The 18,335-nt window shown below is 44.6% G+C and overlaps 2 protein-coding genes across 6 annotated transcripts; both read left to right on the top strand.

Annotated features, from left to right (window-relative positions):
• Window positions 1–1,386: 1,386 nt before the first annotated feature.
• On the top strand, window positions 1,387–18,329 carry LOC108116616 (shootin-1). Of its 4 annotated transcripts, none has more exons than XR_001772846.2 (8): window positions 1,387–1,499; window positions 11,942–12,147; window positions 12,205–12,391; window positions 12,452–12,770; window positions 12,876–12,988; window positions 13,048–13,243; window positions 13,338–13,572; window positions 17,775–17,838. XR_001772846.2 is itself a non-coding variant. In XM_017228585.2 (8 exons), exons 2-8 carry the CDS (start codon window positions 11,961–11,963, stop codon window positions 17,957–17,959), a joined length of 1,548 nt encoding a protein of 515 aa, XP_017084074.1. In that variant the 5' UTR covers window positions 1,387–1,499; window positions 11,942–11,960; the 3' UTR covers window positions 17,960–18,329. The 4 variants fall into 4 exon arrangements, 3 of the variants coding, with proteins under 3 accessions (XP_017084074.1, XP_017084078.1, XP_017084075.1); XM_017228585.2 differs by lacking the exon at window positions 13,338–13,572 and adding an exon at window positions 13,773–14,133 and having other exon boundaries at window positions 17,775–18,329; XM_017228586.2 differs by lacking the exons at window positions 1,387–1,499; window positions 13,338–13,572 and adding exons at window positions 11,758–11,869; window positions 13,773–14,133 and having other exon boundaries at window positions 17,775–18,329.
• LOC108116613 (eukaryotic translation initiation factor 4G) lies at window positions 1,398–9,724 on the top strand. 2 transcript variants are annotated; one of them, XM_017228579.2, is made up of 6 exons: window positions 1,398–1,499; window positions 2,901–4,603; window positions 4,928–5,071; window positions 5,134–5,982; window positions 6,065–7,200; window positions 7,267–9,724. In XM_017228579.2, the coding sequence occupies exons 2-6, from the start codon at window positions 2,920–2,922 to the stop codon at window positions 9,565–9,567; spliced, it is 6,114 nt and encodes a 2,037-aa protein (XP_017084068.1). In that variant the 5' UTR covers window positions 1,398–1,499; window positions 2,901–2,919; the 3' UTR covers window positions 9,568–9,724. The 2 variants fall into 2 exon arrangements, with proteins under 2 accessions (XP_017084068.1, XP_017084069.1); XM_017228580.2 differs by lacking the exons at window positions 1,398–1,499; window positions 2,901–4,603 and adding an exon at window positions 4,672–4,856.
• Window positions 18,330–18,335: the final 6 nt, after the last annotated feature.

An 18,335-nucleotide genomic window follows, 5' to 3' on the forward strand; every position in this document is an offset into this window, starting at 1 on the left:
CTAAATTTCAAATTGTGGGATTCCCAGAAAACCGTATAGAAATCTGGCGACATCTGGCGGCGATCTTTTTTACAATAAAGATATTTTTCTATCTAAACTTCACATTTTTGGTTTCTTAATAGTTAAATATTTTTATTATACAAAAATCAAGTTTACAAAAATTTAACTATATTTAAGGTTTAAGCATTAAGACATCATTTTAGAATACCCTAGTAACAGACACTTGCTGTGCCCTTCTGACACATGTATGTATAGGCCAGCTGCATTCATTATGTTAATTCCTATTACGAACATCAAGGTTTGTGCCCACGCTAAGTTCAAGGTATATTTATAACATAAAATCGTCGATAGTTGTAAAAAGCAATCGATACTGCCAAATTTTTGCACACTATCGATACTATCGAGGAAACGTCAATTTCTGTTCCACCTCTACCTATTATGGTCACTCTGATTTCATCAAACGGGACGGACGTGTTTCTGCAAACTATTTACATTTACAAAATTATTTGTAACAGATAGTGAGTCGCGTATACATAACGAGGTGTAGCAGACGATGCACTGATGTAAAGGCAAAGTGCCAGTGCAACTTTTTAGCGTGTTCCCCGCGTGGAACTGCATTTTTTTTGTTTCCTTTCCTCAGTTTTGTGTGTTAGCTGTGCAAGAGCGAGAGGGCATAAGCGAGTGAGGAGAGGAGTGGAGCGGTAAGTACCGACAGCCAGACAGAGACAGAAAGAGAGCGCAAAAAAGCGAACTGCAAAAGGCGAAACGGCAAATATAACAAAAAAACAACCAACGCCTCGCCTTCGCAGGAAAATTGATAACTGGAAACCGAAAAGCTGAAAAACTAGAACCCTTTGCCAGCACACTCAAAATACGAAATACCTGCCCATTTTTCATTCTCAATCTGGGGCTGAGGCTGCTCAGTTGGACAAGGAGAGGGAATAAAATCGTAGCAGGCGCCGCTCGGGAGTTCATAGAATTGTAATCAAATTGTAATTCCATGTAAATGCAAAATTTAAGCATACGTTTTTATCTCTTTCTCTAACGCCTAATTACAGAACAAATTACCGTGAAATTTTAGCACTAGCCGTACGTTATTTTGTATATTTTTGTACGTATGTACGTGTACGTGCCCCTCGTCCGTCTGCACAAATGTGGTTGTGCATGTGCATCGTAGAACTCGCGTATTTTTATACATGGAATATCTGAGATATCGGTGTATTCCGGATACAGCAAACCAATACGACGACGAGGAGTATCCACGAGAAGAGAGAAAGCTAAAAGCCAGCGGAGTAGCAAGTAAGGCACAGGACAAAGAGGTGTAGGGCTTGACCAGGAGTCAAGCAATAGCTAGACACGAACTCAGATCCCAAGTAGGATCTTGACGCGAAACACTGCAGTAGCATCATTATTGACATAAGGATAAACCGTAAACAAGTCAAAACACCACATCTTCCAAAGGAGTGGAGTTCCCAAGGACAACAGGAGTACAGGAAGCGGTAAGTTTTCTACTTAAAACCTATCATACATTTAACTTTTACTATTTGTGTAAATAATTTGCTTTAGTTATTAATTTCTGATTTTAATGCACACCTTGCCGTACACAGTCTCCAATACGAATGCACTCCCAATCAGCAATTCCAATTAGAGCATCACCCACACATTGGTCCAACTGGTTTTGTTTACAAACAAACGAGAAAAAAGTGAACCTTTCTGGCAGTTCAGTTTTCGTTTTCCTCGCCATCGAGTGAAATGAGGCTTTAAACTCGGTTTGCACCGAAAGCTTCTTCTCTGGCTGGAAAACAGGTTTTCTCCTGTCTTTGAGGTGCTTGGCCTTAAACTGCATCGGAGTTGGTTTTTCTAGGCCAGCACAAAGCTGCAATGGGCACAGCACAGTGAAAACTGGCTAATAAGATACAAAATTGAATCTTATCTTTATGTCAAAACACAAACCTCATTAATGTAAGATGCCGACAATGTTTACAACATTTTTGTTTTTCTCCCAAAATGTTATGCAATAAGAACATGAATAGTATTTAAAAAGGCCTATCTTAAATGTCCGCCCCAATAACCACTTTGCAACTGATCAGTTGTACTTCAGCTACAGAAATGATGATGCGATTTTCATTCATATTCTTATCGATCAGCATTGTTTTGTAGTTGATTTAAATTTGCTTAACCAAAAAGCAATGAAATGCAATATGGTCGATTTCAATCAAAATCCTATAGTAATCAGTTTCAAGTGATCCAGTTTTGGCTGCGTCCACTGTGCTGAGGAAAGTGCTGACGGTATGCCAAACTGGTTGTGCTAATACACCCAACAGCGGACCATCGCTCACCTCCCACACCAGCTGGCTGCTGCCTCTTTGTGGCTGCCTTTGTCTTGTTCCGTCTTTGAGGCCAACACTGACTAATAACGCCACTTGTTACTGTGTGTCATCCATTCGCAAGTAATTCGGGTTCCGCTAGTGACTTTTCTATTGATAAACGCGGCGATAAGGCGATTTTGGATACTATACACGCCCCACGAGTGACATCATCGTACTCTATATTCCAATTGAAGAGCTCAATTAAGTGAGAAACTGAGAGAAAAAAGCGGTGTAGAAGGGAGTGCATTCCTGTAGTATGGAGCCCTTAGAAATAAGTTTTGAACACATGATTTGCATGTCCCTTTTTGGTTGCTTTTTCACCCATTCTCACCGGTTCTCATAAGCATAAATTTCACGGCTTTGACTTGAAATATAATACCCCAAGCATTTCCCACATCGCCATCTCCATTTTCACTTCCATTTCCATCTTACTAACATTACGATTTGTACATCTGTTTTGTTCCGGCCGTGGTTTTCTTAACTCTCCGTGTGTGCCTGTGCGTGTGACCGTGCGATTGAGTGCGTGTGCAGATCCTCCGAAGGTCCTCCTATGTACCCACAACAGGGAGGGGGTGGGAAGGGAACTAGGCCACAGTCAACACATCAACAGAACCACAACCACCAAGCCCAGCACCACCAGACGGCGCACTCGCATCACCATCACCTCCACCAGCAGCAACAGCAGCAGCAGATACTGCAGCAGCAACAACAGCAGCAGCAAGCGCAAGCCCAGGCCCAGGTCCAGGCGCACCACCAGCCGGTCATCTTTTATCCCCAACCGTCCTACGCCGCCCACACTCCGGCGGTCAACAACAATGCCAGCAGCAATTCGTTGGGGCATCCCATCAGTGGTGGCCATCATGGTGGTGCCAATGGCGTGGCTCCTGGGGCCAACCTAACCCGGGCGCTAAGTAACCCAACCCTACCGCCCCACTTCTCGCAATCAGCTGGCCTGATGGCACCCACCAACCTCGGAGGACGGCAGAATATGAGTGTTATGGGAGTTCATAGCAATACTCCGGGAGAGATGCAGCAGAATCCTAGCCTTAACGGAGGTCGGCAGAATCTAGGCGTTATAGGACTACACAACAACCCGCTGGCACATTCACATAACGTAGGGCATGTTGGTCCCGGTGCTGGTGCCCCCTACATCACTGCGACCTATTTACCCTTTAATCAAACCGCTCAGCTGATGGGCATGCCGTCGGCGGTGACCTTTCCCCCGAACAATCAACAAACTGGACCTGGCGGTGCAACGGGGGCTGGACAAACTCCGACGATTACTTACTACCTGGGGCCCACGCCACAAACTACTGGCGGGAATAATGTTGTTAGTGGAGGCAACTCGCATCGGGGTAATATCCGTGGCGGCCAGAGGACATCGACAACTCCCCAGCATCCCAACTTCTTTACCACATATGCTATGCCACCGGGAAACGCCCCGCGACCTGCTCAGGCAACGGTGACACCCATGATGAATTCTCGTAACGGTGCCCTGAATGGAGCTGCTGCTTTTCATCTGCAGCACAACTTTATGCCCGGATTGGCTTTGGCACCACCAGCCGGGATGACACCAGCCCCCATATTGGCTCCAGCTGCGATGACGGCCCCTCCACCCCAAGCTCCTGGCGGACTACACAACTTCGCGCCGCACCTACAGAGCAGCAGCGCAACAACATTGCCAAATGTACCAAGTGTGACAGGAGTGCCGGCGGTGGCAGGTTTCTCAACGACCTCTCTCCCAACACCGCCAGTAGCTTCATCCCAACAAGTGGTGGCCAAGAACGACAAGGCCAACCAGCGAAAATACGCAATTCCTATCATCCACCCTGACACCTATGAGGACGTTATGAATCCGAAAAGCTCAGTGTTTAATAAAAAAGATTCAAACTCTACGCTAACACCGAACATGGGACTTGATTCCGATAGTACCATGCATAGCATCTACCAGGGGCCCATCCTCATGGACTCCGCATCGGCGTCGTCGCTTCTATCGGGCGTAATGGTGGATCAGGAGATGCAGACTGCAAAGACGGCGGCATCTCTTAGTCAATCTGGTTCATTGGAGAAGGAAGGTGGTATGGTGTTTGGCGAGGATTCTGTGGGTCAGGAAATCGGACCGCCCCCTTCGCCCGGTCCCATGGATAAGGATCAAATCAGCGTTATTGTTAAGGACATTCTGGCCCACTCAGGGAACACCGATGAACATCTAAGTTTCTGGCAGTGCAGTGACGGTGAGTTAGTCCTAGCTATTTACGTAGCAAAACTTTCCCACCAGTTTTGATGAAACCAATGCAGTCGCGGACTTATTTCCGTACATTTGTATAAAGAAAATAATCCCAGTAACTTGTTTTATCCGATTTTTATAAACAGTCAGATATTGTGACACTTAAAAGTGACACTTAGATTGAATTGATTTTTTTTGTCAAAACAAAATATAGACCGAAACTGTAAACAAATCGATTTCAAATACAAACCCGCCATAGGGTATGTAACGCTTTCGGCTAGCCGAAGTTCGCCATTCCTTTAGTGTCCAAGTCTAATAATACGTTTTGTAGTGGACAATGTCACGGAGACCCACGATAGACTGCAGCCAGTACATACAGAATTAAAACTACCCGAAGCCATTAACGCGGGTCATCAGCCCGTTCTGTTTCAAGAGCAAGCCAAGAAACAGCGCCCCAAATCGGCTAACAAGCAAAGTAAGTCTTAGCTTTTTAATCATTTACCTTATTTCTAATCGACTAATTTCTTTGCTCAACAGGCACAGCTACACCTACATCTATAGCGAATGACGTAGCTGAGGCAGCGGCCAGCGGTTCCCCAGGCATATCTATCCTGTCCAGAGGCCAGCCGATGCTGACACCATCGGGTCCTTCGACACCGCCACCAGCTTCACGTGTCGCCCAACAGAAGCCAACAAAGTCAATTGCGACCACAGCTGTTCCAGCCCCAGCAAAGCCAACATCAGGCTCACCCAACAGAAAGTCAAGTGTCCCGGCCACCACCTCGACCACGACCAGCTCGGGGGCCTCGTCGTCGGCAGCCTCCACGCCGACACACGCATCAAGACAACAGCAGGGGAAGCAGATTCCAGGAAAACTCTCAACTGCAGCCTTACCGGCTACTCCCCGCATTTCGGCCGCCGTTACACTGCTCGCAGGCAACACCAACATCACAAATACCACCAGCTCCACCAAAAAGCAGCGCAAGGCCCAAAAACGGGCCAAAGAGCTGGAGAAGAAAAAGCAAAAATCCTCGATAACAACTACCACAAGCAGCCAAGGGCAGAACAACAATGGCAAGGGCAATGGCAACGGCGCGCCAGAGATCAACACAAACAACAATAATGCTGCCACAGTGAACACAACATCACCAACCACTCTAACACCTACGGCAAGACCAGCAACCAACCAAGGAACCACGACTGTCGATGACAAGGCGACGGCGCAACCGATGACTGATAAGCTTAGTGCAACTAGTAATAATCCTAACGTAAGTTCTACTCTAAGAGACAACTCTATGCTCAATTCGAAGGAGCAGCTGACTAGTAACAACAACAACAATGACGATGAGGGTGACGTCGACGCAGAGGCAGACAGCGATTTAGAATGTGAGTAACAAATACTTTTTAAATTATTTAAAGCTTTAAAATTAAATAAATAAAATACTTAATTAATTGGTTTCTTCTGCAGCTGACAGCAAGGAGGACAGCGTATCGAATATTCCTGTGGGAAAGTCGGAGAAGCATTTAGCCAACGAAGAGATTGTAGCCAAGTTTCTGCAGACGGTCAGCCCCAATACATCGGCCGCTTCCGACACGCATCAGCTGCAGTTCCTCAACAGCAGCAGCTCAGTTTGCGAGGAAGATGAGCCAGTTCCAGTGGGTTCTAAAGCCGTTGACAGAACAGATGAGAATGCAGATATGGAAATCAAGTTTGGGGACTTCCAAGATGATGCACGTCACGATACAGGTTTCATATGCAGCTCCACATGGTCGAGTTCGACTATTAGCAAGGCAGCGGAAGATGACTCCTCGCAGAGCAGCAGGAGTGCGGATAATGTGGATTGTGCTCCTAAAGTTCACGTACCAATTTCTTTAGAAAAGAGCGCAGGAAGCAAAGAGACCTCTCCAATACATCAGTCATCCGGAAAGGGACCGGGTTCACCTAAAGCCAGTCAGCAAAAAGTACCCAAATCGAAGAGTCCCAGTCCCAGCCCAAGCCCAAGTCCCAGTCTTCAGGTCCCCAAAAACTATCGCTATAGCATCGAAACATTACGTGAGCTTTCCAAGCGAAGCGACTCGCTTAAGCCCCCGCTTGTGCCGTGCCAGAAGGGCGATTGCATCTCTCAGCTGTTCGTTTCCCGCCAACAGCAACCGCAGCAACATCATGGCCATGGGCACGGCCAGCACATCCAGCAGTATCAACATATGAGCTTTAACGAATCTATGGATTATGTTCCCGGAAAGCGTGGGCGTGGCCACGGACCCAACAAGAAGCATCACGATGGGCATCAGCAGATGGGCGGTTCCGGTGGCATGGGCAACGTGGGAGGTGGCGGTGGAATCAACTCGAATCAGCGTCACATGGACATCATCCGGGTGCAGTTATCGCTTAAAGAGGAGATCAAGCTATCTGAATGCGAAAATGCTTGGCAGCCAGGTACGTTACGGCGCACATCCATGGCCGGTGGCCAGGATGAGGACGACGTCGAGGGAGTGCTGAAAAAGGTGCGTGGTATTCTCAACAAACTTACGCCCGATAACTTTGAGGTGCTGCTCAAGGAGATGTCCAGCATCAAGATGGACAATGAAGCGAAAATGACAAACGTAAGCTGACTTGCTTTAACGATTATTATTATCCAACTCTTGTTAACAACCAAAATATTTTTTTAGGTTATGTTGCTAATCTTTGAAAAGACCATTAGTGAGCCGAACTTTGCGCCCACATATGCCCGCTTCTGCAAGGTGCTTTTCCACGAAATTAAGGCCGAAAACAAGTCACTTTTTACCAGCTCGCTGATCACGCGAATTCAGCACGAATTCGAATCAAATGTAAACGATGCGAATGCGAAGGCGAAGAAACTGCAGCCTACGATGGAACGAATGAACCAGTGCTCTGACCCGGCAAGAAAGGCCGAACTGCGCGCCGAAATGGAGGACCTGGAGTATCAGTTCCGACGACGTGCCTGGGGCACCGTTCGTTTCATTGGTGAGCTGTTTAAACTACAGTCGCTGACCAGCGATCGAGTACTCAACTGTGTGGAGTCACTGCTCGAGCATGGATGCGAGGAAAAGCTAGAGTATATGTGCAAATTGCTAACAACAGTGGGCCATTTACTGGAGGCTTGCCAACCTGAGCAGTATCAGCTAAGAGATCGAAATGAAAAGATATTCCGCCGCATTCAGGACATCATAAACCGATGTCGGGGAACGTCGCACCGCGGGCAAATACAAATCAAGATCAGCAGTCGCGTACGCTTTATGATGCAGGACGTGTTGGACTTGAGATTGCGAAACTGGGATCAGCCGTCCACCCATCAGTCATCAGGACAGCAAGGTGGAAGAGGTCAGCGACACAAGCAACACGACGACTCCAAAGATCAGTCACATCACAGCAGTGGCGGAGGACGTAGCGGCGGTGGAATGAATCAGCACCAGCAATCAATGCATCACCAGCAACAAAAGCATCACCAACACGGTCACGATGGCGGAAACTACTTCATGCAGAAGATGCCCAATAAGCAGCACCACGAGAACCAGACACTTAGCATTGATCCCAGCAAGCTGCGCTTCAGCAGCAGCAGCACTAGCGACGATTCACTTGCGAAACTAGGCAATTCTTCGCACTATCAGTGGCGCAATTCCGACAACCGTCCGGTCAACACATCGACAGTAAACACAACCAATGTGGCCCCGCCTACATCTTTGTTGAAACGTCCGGGCCAAAATTATAGATTTTCACCGTATCAGCAGCCTTCACCACCTTTGGCCTCATCCGTACCGACTGCGGGTACTAACAGGAGCCATACGGAACATTCAGCAGATGCCGGATTCGATGGTAAGCAGTGCCAAGAACTCATTGAATTAATGGTCGAGGAGGCTTTAAATACGCGCGACTGGCAATCGGAGGTGCTGACCATTTGGCGTTCGCACAGCGGTCCACAGCAATCGAAGGCTCTGCACTACCTTCTAATGGACTATCTTCATAAGACGACGGTTAAGCGCCAGCATCGTCAGGCCAGTGGAAACGTCTTTGCTTACCTTATGGAAAAAGAAGCGGTTGACAAGGAGATCTTTGGACAGGCCTACTCTCGGTTCAGCGACGACTTCCCTGATTTGCTGGTGGACGTGCCAAATGGCTGGGGTTATGTGTTCGAGTTCCTGGGTCCCATCATACACTCTGGAAAGCTAGATCTAAAGGATGTGTGGCAGAGGCGTTGGTTGGATGACTTGATCTTCACGGAACGCTTCGTGTATGCTTTCGTCAGCTATTTCGTGCAGGAGTTTGGAGCCGCATATGCTCGCAAGCTGTGGCACAACGACTATAAGCTGGATCGAGGTCAATTGTTCTGGAATGATGTGCGCAAGTATAAGGAGTTTGTGCAGTCGCATAGTTTTTATTTTCTGGACAACGGACCCGGTCAGGGTCAGGGAAACGCTAAAGCGAAGACGCCGACCACCCCGCGGTCGCCAGTGGAGCATGTAGAACGGATTAGATACCTGTTGGCACTGTCTTGCGACATGGCCATCGACTACATTAACACCAACGTTGCCATCAATGACAACTTTGTGAGGCAGCTCACTAGATTCCTGTGCTGTGATTTCGCGCTGACTGTGATGACAAATACCCATAACAACAAAAGCGGCGGTAACAGAAGGCCGCAGCAGCTGAACACGGAAAGCTTCCGCAGCCGGTGCACACCACTGCTCAGACTCTGCATCGACGCCCAGGAGGCGCTGGAGATCGCTTGCATAGACGAGGCCGTGGATTCTCTACAGCAGCACTTTATGACCGAGTTTGAGGACGAGATGGCCGCTGGCGAGACCATCTGCAGCACATTCAGTGTGTTGTACGAGAGCGAGGTGATCCCCAAGGAGTCATTCGACAAGTGGTATAAGCTAGAGATTGCCCATTCGTCGGCCTACCGACGCCCATTCATCGACAAGCTGCGTGGATTCATCGAGGAGATGTAGACGAAGTAAAACCAACCGATTGCAACCAAACAAAAAACCACAACGAAGAAAACTATGAATCACTAACTGAAACAAACAACAGCATACTAGGCGCTGTCGAAAGTGTCGAGTCAAGAACATAAATCGAACGATCAGTCAAGAAAAAAAAAATTGCTTGCAACAACACAGTGTGGGTGGCTGATGCCAAGTGTCGTCCTAACACCTTTATTTGTTGTAAGATGAATAGATCTGTCAAAACGAAAATTCTTTGTTTTAAAACACAGATTCCCTTTGTGAACCATACAACCTGTCAAGACAGTATCCATTTCATTTGTATCACAACACGTTCCTTAAAAGAAAGCAAAAATGATTTCCATTCTATGACTTGGTCATAAACCAACACAAAGATAAACATATTTACACATTACTCGTATAACAAGAATAAAAAAGAAAAAAAAATGAAGAAAAAATTAAAAAACTATGTATAACAGAATCTCGGATGTCGAAAAAAATTTTCAAGTTTCAAATTCTGACAATGCGTTACCCAATAAAAGCTGGGTATATAAATATATATTTATGTACATTTACATATGGACTATTCGCTTTCGTAAACCCACAGTATTTCGTTAATCATTTAAATTAATGCGGACATCATTTATAGAACTAGCTGCGTAGCTTAGCATACTTTTCTAGACCTTAAACGAATTTTTGTTTATTTTACCTTTCAGTACAAAGCTTTATGAATTCGTTTTTTTTTTTTTTTTTAATATTTGATTTATTATAAACAATTACATCAGTAATTATTTATGTATTTTCATTGCGAGCGTCTCAAAGCATATACAAAAAAAATTAACCCCTCTCTTCCTAACAGATCTGTATTTCCAATCTCAATTCTGAGGCTTCTTGTTCGACTCAGAGTTTTCACGTATATTTAAAATAATATATATACATATATATATATATATATATAAATATAAATTATACCAATATTTATTTATAAAAAATTATACGTATGTATACTAAAAGAAATGTAAATTATAAAATTCGTAAAGACATGTAAAGTATTTAGCACACAAAGCATGATTATCCAAAGATAAATCTTAAAATTAGCTGTAAAAAGGAAAGAAAAAATACACTAATATTAATTTCGAAAATATATAAAAACATTATATAGCTATTTAAACCAAATTGAAAGAAAAAAACAAAAGAAATATAAAAAAAGAACTAATCAAGCATAGAAGCATACACAAGAAATAACGAAAGAAAAAAGCAAAAACAAAGAGCTCTAAGCCGCCTTTAATTAGTTATTTTTATAAAATTGAATGAAAACAAAAACAAAAAACTAAATTAACAAACAAAAGCAACTCAATCTCAACAAATTTATATATAAAATATTTAAAACGAGGCAACTAACAAAAGTAGCAAAGAAAGAAAAAGAAATGAGTTGTACCAAACTCGAAAGTTTTGTGTATAAACTTTAGGTTTTTTTATTTTTACACTACAAGTGACAAAATATGAAATTGATTTACGGCAAAAGCGAAGGAAATTGTACGCATAAGTAATTAGCAAAAGAAACAAAAGAAAAACCATAAAAACCAATTCAAAAATACAGTTAAATTAAAATAGTTAAGAATTGTGAAAAACAAAAACAAAAAAAGAAAAGAAAACCCAAGCAAAGGAGGTAAATGAAACGCTTCTGCACTAACATCAAGAAAAATATTTCTAAAGCCAAGCTAAACCATTTGTAAGCTTAAATCGAGCAGTGGGCGTGGCACTTTAACTAGTTTCTTAGCAATTTTCGGCAGGCATTCCAAATGCTTTCGGCCAACTTCTGGTAAAAATTGAACCAAGTCGAAGAACTGGTGTGTCCTGCATTTTTAGCAGTCGAAGCAGAAGATTGAGGAGAGAGCAAACACAGCTGAAATCCAAGCGAATAATATATACAACACAAAAACCCAGCAGAAGCACACACATATGTGGCACCTAAGGGCAAAAATAGGGTGACAGAGGAAAGGAGAAAAAGGGGGCGGGCAAGGCAAGATTAAACAGAAATCAAGAAGAAATTGTAAACAGCAAATAATAAAATCGAAAAGTAAAACTCCAAGGCGTTTCAATGTGGGCCCCATCCTTCAGGAGCTATAAGCGTCACCTTCAAGGCATGCAGCACACACCTTCATTCCCCCATTTACTCCAATACATCACACTCAAACAACCGCATCCACCACACCCAACAAACACATTCTCATCATTTGGTGATGGCAATATTAAGTTCCATTTGCATTGCTTAGCATAAGTGGTAATGGATTTGGCTTTTAGGCAAAACGTAAGCAAAGTTTAAGTTATATTTCTTATTAATCAGTTACTAAATATACAAATATTTTAATCCTTTTGCCAGGCAATAAATCTCTTTGAAGATGGAGCGACGAGGACGCATACCGGTGGCGAAGTTCCGTACCCAAGAGGCCAAGACACGCAGTCGCAGTCGCGTGAGGGAGCCAGACTATAATGAGCAAGACCCGGAGCACGATATGTTCACTCTGTTGGAGGATAACATTGCACTCAGGGAGGAGAACAAGGCTCTGAAGCTGGAGATCGAAACACGTAAGTTTACCATTTCAAAACCTATTTAATTACTTATATTAATTAAAATTCTTACAGATAAAACCACACAGGAGGAACAGCAGTCTCAGCACGACAAAATGTGTGGGGCCCTAGAGTCACTGCAGCAGCAGCAGACCAATTTCGAGGCTCAAATCAAGGAGCTCAGTTCAAAGTTTAACAAGGCTCTCAATGAAAGAAATGCTCTGGACAAGCTGCACAAAATGAAGGTCGACCAGATCCACAAGTATGTTAACAAATCTTCACCTAAGAAAGATTCTTATTATACAATCTCTATACAATGCAGTCTCACAAGCGAGCTGGAACATATTCGGGAAAAGCAGCAGGATCAGACCCCTCAACTTGGTCCCCGTCCAGTTTTTGGATCCGTGGAACTTAAGCGAAAGCTTTTCAAGATCCTGCAGTCGGGCAGTGCAGACAGCGCGGACAGTATCACCACTCAAGAGCTCGACAGTCTGGTTGATGTCAATTCGGAAGGTGTACCCATCACTAGTGGTCTTGTAGAACGTCTGGCTGATGAGTTTTTGACTCTCAAAAATACCACCAATGCCGTGGAGCTCCAGTTGTACGAGGCCAATGAAAAGATGGCTGAGTTGTTGGAGCAGGTAAGATGAAATGATCGGAAATCAACTAAATTAATTAAGTGTAGCTTTTACTTAACGACTTATTCACTATCTTAATGTGTACTTCTTCTGTTATTCCTAAAATAGCAACACGCAATGGAGGAGGAAAATGAAGCTCTGCGTACTGAGAACACTAACTTGACCAAAGTAGCCAAGTTGCTGACGGAGAACATGAAGGAGAGTGTGGAAACTAGCCAAAAGTGGGTTTAATATTTGACAAAAACAAACCTAAAGTTAAATCAAATTTTTATTCCAACAGAATGGAAGCGGCTCTGATCAAGTTAAAGCAGCGAAATGATGAGCTTACAGCGCAAACACGCGACTTGACGGATGGACAGCCGGGATCAAGAACTAGTACCTCATCTAGCGTGCTAAACGAACAGGTGGAGTTCGAGCAGATCCAGGACCAGGTGCAGCTGCAGGCCAGGGAGCACAACGAGCGCATCGTAGAAATGGTTAGTGTTAAGTTCTGGTTATTTTGATTTTATTTTGCACTTGGTCGTCTATGGCTATCAAACTATCTATTCTGTCCATCTGTCAATCCATTAGCAAACACGCAGCGTGTTTGACATTTTCAAGCCGTTCTCGAGTATCTTCAAAAGCAACTAAACGACAACAAGATCAGCTGGTAAAGGCGCTATTCCCCGAATGTAGTTGTACATATAATACGATCTGAGAAATGCACAGAATGTGGCCAGCTGGGCGTGTTGTTGTTTCCCTAATCTTGGTGTCGGGTCAGCTCACCTCTATTCTCTCCTCAACCAAAATACCAACACCGAGACACGTAAGCAACTAGCTTGCCGTGCGCCGCTTTTCCCCCCACTCACAATCCCCAGGCTTTCGATGCACTAACCTGCCCCCAGATATGCTTTAATAGATCTACTAATTTTCTTTTGCCCAAAAAATCACCCAACCCCTAATCTCTTCCTGCTCCTGCTCTCGCCCGCCCCGTTCTACCCTTGTTCTTCTTTCTTGCATTTGTAGCAAAATCTAATGGATGCGGCAATAGCCAAAACTACTAACGATGAACTAAAAAAATTACAACTTAAGTTGGAGATACTAGAGGAACAGCTGCGCGAGGCAGTGATGCGGGCTGATCATGCCGAGGAGCAATTGGCGCGCTACCAGCAGTCCGAGCAAAAGTCACTGGCTGCTCCGCCACCACCTCCTCCTCCACCGCCACCACCTCCAATGCCGGGAAAACTTTTTCCTCCCGCAGGATTGGTGGCATCTGGCGGTGGCAGTAGCTTGAGTGACCACATTGCCGGACATAGCTTGCGCAAGGGCAGCGGCGACAAGATCATCGACAATGTGAAGCATCAGGTACAGGCCGAGGCAGCAACAGGTATGTAAATCCAAGCCAGAATCAAAATACCTTCCAGTGGTCCAGTTAGCATGGAGCATGGAGCTGGTGTATGTCTGTGTGTTCCAGTGGCTGGGTTTAAGTGTCAATGCCCCATTGATGACCCCAAAACACGTTTCCTTTCGTCCTTCTTGGTCTTACGCTTTCCGGACTTAATCCTTGGTCAACCTTTATTCATTTTGTACTTTAGGGACCTTTCATAAGGGTTAGAAATTTAATAAAGTTTCCAAGCTGCTCTGCAGCAACTTTTGACCATTGTTGGAAATATTTGCCTCTCAAGGAGCTCGGGTAGCAGATGAACTTCTTGGGACCCATGGGTATAACAAACTATGCACAAGTTGAATAGACTTTGGGAATACTTGAATGTTCGGAGCGTTTCATTGGCCTGAATCGATTTGAGCAGATTAGTTTGCCTGCATTGTGAGTCTGAATTCGGGAAATTGGCCTGAAAAAAAGCTGTCATCGGAAGGTTTCCTTTTCCCCCAAAAACCCACTCATGTTACCAGCCATGTGTCTGCGGCTAATCCCTGCCAGCCGTGCGTTGACAAGTGCCTGCCATTGTCGCCGTGTCCTGGAGATCTGGTTGAAGGGCCCAACTTGTTGCTGTCAATTGTCAGTTACGCCATCCGCCACTCATCCTTCTTCCTGGGGAGACCTCCTCCTCCTCTTCTACACCCCCAGTTCACGCAACACAGCAACCCGTCTGCGATTGTAATTGATTTTACCTACACGTCGGCTTCTTTTACGGCTCAATGCAGGCTTTCACTAGATGGCTTTCCACCTCCTTCTCCATCGCCTCCTCCACTTTTGCCATTGACTGTCGACTGCTGCAGCAGCAACTTCTTAATTAAGTTTGCGAGCAGCTTTTTGAGAGGGTCAGGCATGGAGGGAGCGGTTAGTGATGCCCTGGACAGAAATGCTATCAATAGGAATTATTGGCACAAGGTGCAGGTTGCTCTGCTTTATCGGTTGGATGGATCGAATTGAACTTTATGAATATTTCTGAACGTTTCATTAAAGTTAGCACATACTGATATCAGATATCAAAAACCATTCTCAATAGATTTCTCTCTCTTTTATGTTTAAGATATAACTGCCACAAAAGCTTTAATTATATGTCGCACTTGCCATAACAACATCATTGTAAATAAATTCAATTGACTTTCGAATACTCGATTTTGTCATGCCTTCAGTCCGAATGAAAAGCTAGTGGAAACTTAATTAGGTTTGGAATTTTACCCCGCTGAATCGTTGGATTTACTGATTGCTTGTCTTTTTGTCATCATTTCATAATATATATAGTACATATATATATTGGCACACAAAGCGAAGCCGAGGTAAACGAACTGTATATAAGCATGAACCTCGTCGAAGGCGAGGTGTTTACTTTGCCATTGCACTTGTGGGCCATCTTTGCCGTTTAATTTTCGCTTTTATTGCGATGAAACAATTGTGCGAAATACTTGAGAAAGACGAACCTATTTCGATTGCTGGCCTATCAAACACACACACGCACAATCTACTTTAAATCAGTAGATTGTGAATAGAGAAATCATCCGCCTGCACATGTCAGGGCTGGCTGCTTGATAAGCTCAATGAAAATGAAATCAACTCATACGCCCGCATCAAATTGTAAATATACCCGTGTACATTGTTGCGGAACCTTTTGTGCGTGTGTGCAGCAAGGCAGGAAATGCATGATTACATTATACACATAAATATACATATATACCTTTGGCAAACATGTGTCTACATATATATATATATATATAAAGTATTGATCCAGGAGCTAGTCTTTAATATTCAGCTACAGGTTATTACAGTATATTAAAGGATAAAGACTATTCTTAATGATTGAAAGTAATCCTTCGTTTGTCCACTTACTTGGAGGGTACAATCTTCAGATCAAGCCAGCAATGTCATGGCCATGCTTAGCTCACATACTCCCCTACCTTTTACTGACACTGCACACTCTCACTAAGCACTTCCGTTTCCGTTTTGTTTTGGCGCTGGTTTCATTTCACTTGCCTACTTTTTGGCGCGCACCACGAGTCGTATGCGTAACGAGCGCACATTCAAATCAAAATCAATCAACGCGCTTATTGTTAGAAGCCATGAAAACGCAGCCACGAATGTGACGATTTATATATTCGGATATATATTCAGATATATATATATGAAGGGAACTTGGTTGTATGCAACTGTGAAGCACTTTACGAGCGGAGTGGAGCGGAGAACGCGCGCGCGTCTCTTGAGGCACGTGAAGCGTTTGAGCTGCCAGCCAGGCGTACATCAGCTTTACGGCTAGGCATCAGGCGCTGCTCGTGTCCTGGCCGCACTCGTCAAGTCAAGCTCGTCGTCCTGCTCGGCGTGGAGGCAAAAACAAATGAAGCGTTCCACACCGGAACGAGGTGGAGCGAAGCGAGGCGAGGCGAATGGAAATGCTGATATTGTCCAAGCCAGGCTGTGTGTCGTGTGTATACATAACAACAAGTTGCTGCCATTGTTGGTGTGGCTGCCATGGCCACCAGATACCTGATACTACCAGCTTCACTTTCTACGGAGGCCCGACCTCCATGACCTGCCCTGTTGCCGAATCTACGGGCTTATGTGTGTGCGCTAGAGCACGGTTTAAACGAATTGTCTTTTAGTAGTGGGAGTTGGGAGTTGGTAGTGGGAGCGAAACAGAAGTAGCGGAAATTCCAGCACACATTTGTCAATATCCTGTCCCGTCAGTAAAGCTCTCTGCGTCTTTGAGTGCCATTTCCGGTTTCATGCAATACATTGAAAACTTAAATTTGATTTAAGTTTCGCCCGTGTTGTGCCGAGGTTCCGTTCCGTTCCAGAGAATTGGAGAAAAAAGGCTTTTGCCTGGCTTCCTTGCCCCGGCAACCCAAGGAGGAAACCTTCCTGAATTTTTGGCTTTAAACGAAGCTCTGGCATTTTTGCTATATTTTACGCTTGCCTTGCAGCTTTATGTTGGCTCCTAGCCCCCACTTCTCCTCCCAAAACTGTCAAACCAGGACCGTATCAAATTCAACGACGATGATGACGATGGTGGAGAGGACGCAATTTATTATTTTTACGAGGAAGGGCCATAGCTATAGCACCGTTCCAGAACCGCAAGCCGCATTGTTGTTACTGGTCGGCCGGCCATGGCTTATTATTATTATTTGTGCGTTTTATATTTCCGTGTTTTATTGCGCCACTTTTCTTGCTCCTGCCACTCCTGTACGCTCTTGAACACCCCCAAACTGTAAACATACACATACACCCTTACACATTTTGGGCAGGAGCGGGGGGCAGACTGTATTTTTCCATTGACTTGTACCGGGGTCTCTAGCTTCATTTGTCCGCCGGTGACAGTTGCTGACTGCCCGACATGGTGCTCAGATCAACCCGTTTTGGTATTCACAGTGATTTATGTCCAATTGCCACCTACCTAAAGGTCCCTTAAAGTCCCAGGCTTACTTGATTACGACGGTGAGTATTGCTTGCTCCATGGGGCCATGGTTTTGTCACCCTAACAGCTAACCGCATGTTCGTTAAGCTTTAGTAGCGTCTTATTGTAAATCCGAAACAAAGCCTAGGTCTCATTGCGTTTTACCTTTGTTTGTTTTCAGGTCTTGACGCTCTAATGCGTGAGTTCAAGTCGGGAGGCGTGACCCTGCGGAGACGCAATCGCCGAAAGACGGGCACCAGCGAGGCCCTCAAGGAGATGTTCCAAGTACTAGAGATAAGTCAGAAGCAGAATCGCAATTCCAAAATATGCGTGGACCTGCATTCGACCCGTGGAGTTGATATTTAATAACCGTTCCTGCCACAAATTTCTCACCCACTCTCTTACACTTTGGTCTCAAATCTCAGGACCCAGCTGTCCCTGAACAACGAACATTCCGTGCATTTTCAAACCGTATTATTGTGTGCCTTTTCAAGGATGAAACTGAAGCCATTTTACAATTTACTAAACATAAGACCCTCTTTCATGGTGGATCTGCTTTATACAAAGCTTATTTATCCAACATATTATTTACTTGACAATATTAATTTATAACAAACTTTGACCCGGCCTGATCAATGTGTTCATTTCAACAGGTTTCTCGTTTTACTAACAAACCCTCAAAAAATTATCTTGAATAAATGTTTTTAACCAAATAAATTAAAAGGTTTATCCCATAGATGAT

The sequence above is a fragment of the Drosophila eugracilis genome, unplaced genomic scaffold (genome assembly GCF_018153835.1).
Source record: "Drosophila eugracilis isolate 14026-0451.02 unplaced genomic scaffold, ASM1815383v1 contig_75, whole genome shotgun sequence".
Classification (NCBI taxonomy): domain Eukaryota; kingdom Metazoa; phylum Arthropoda; class Insecta; order Diptera; family Drosophilidae; genus Drosophila; species Drosophila eugracilis.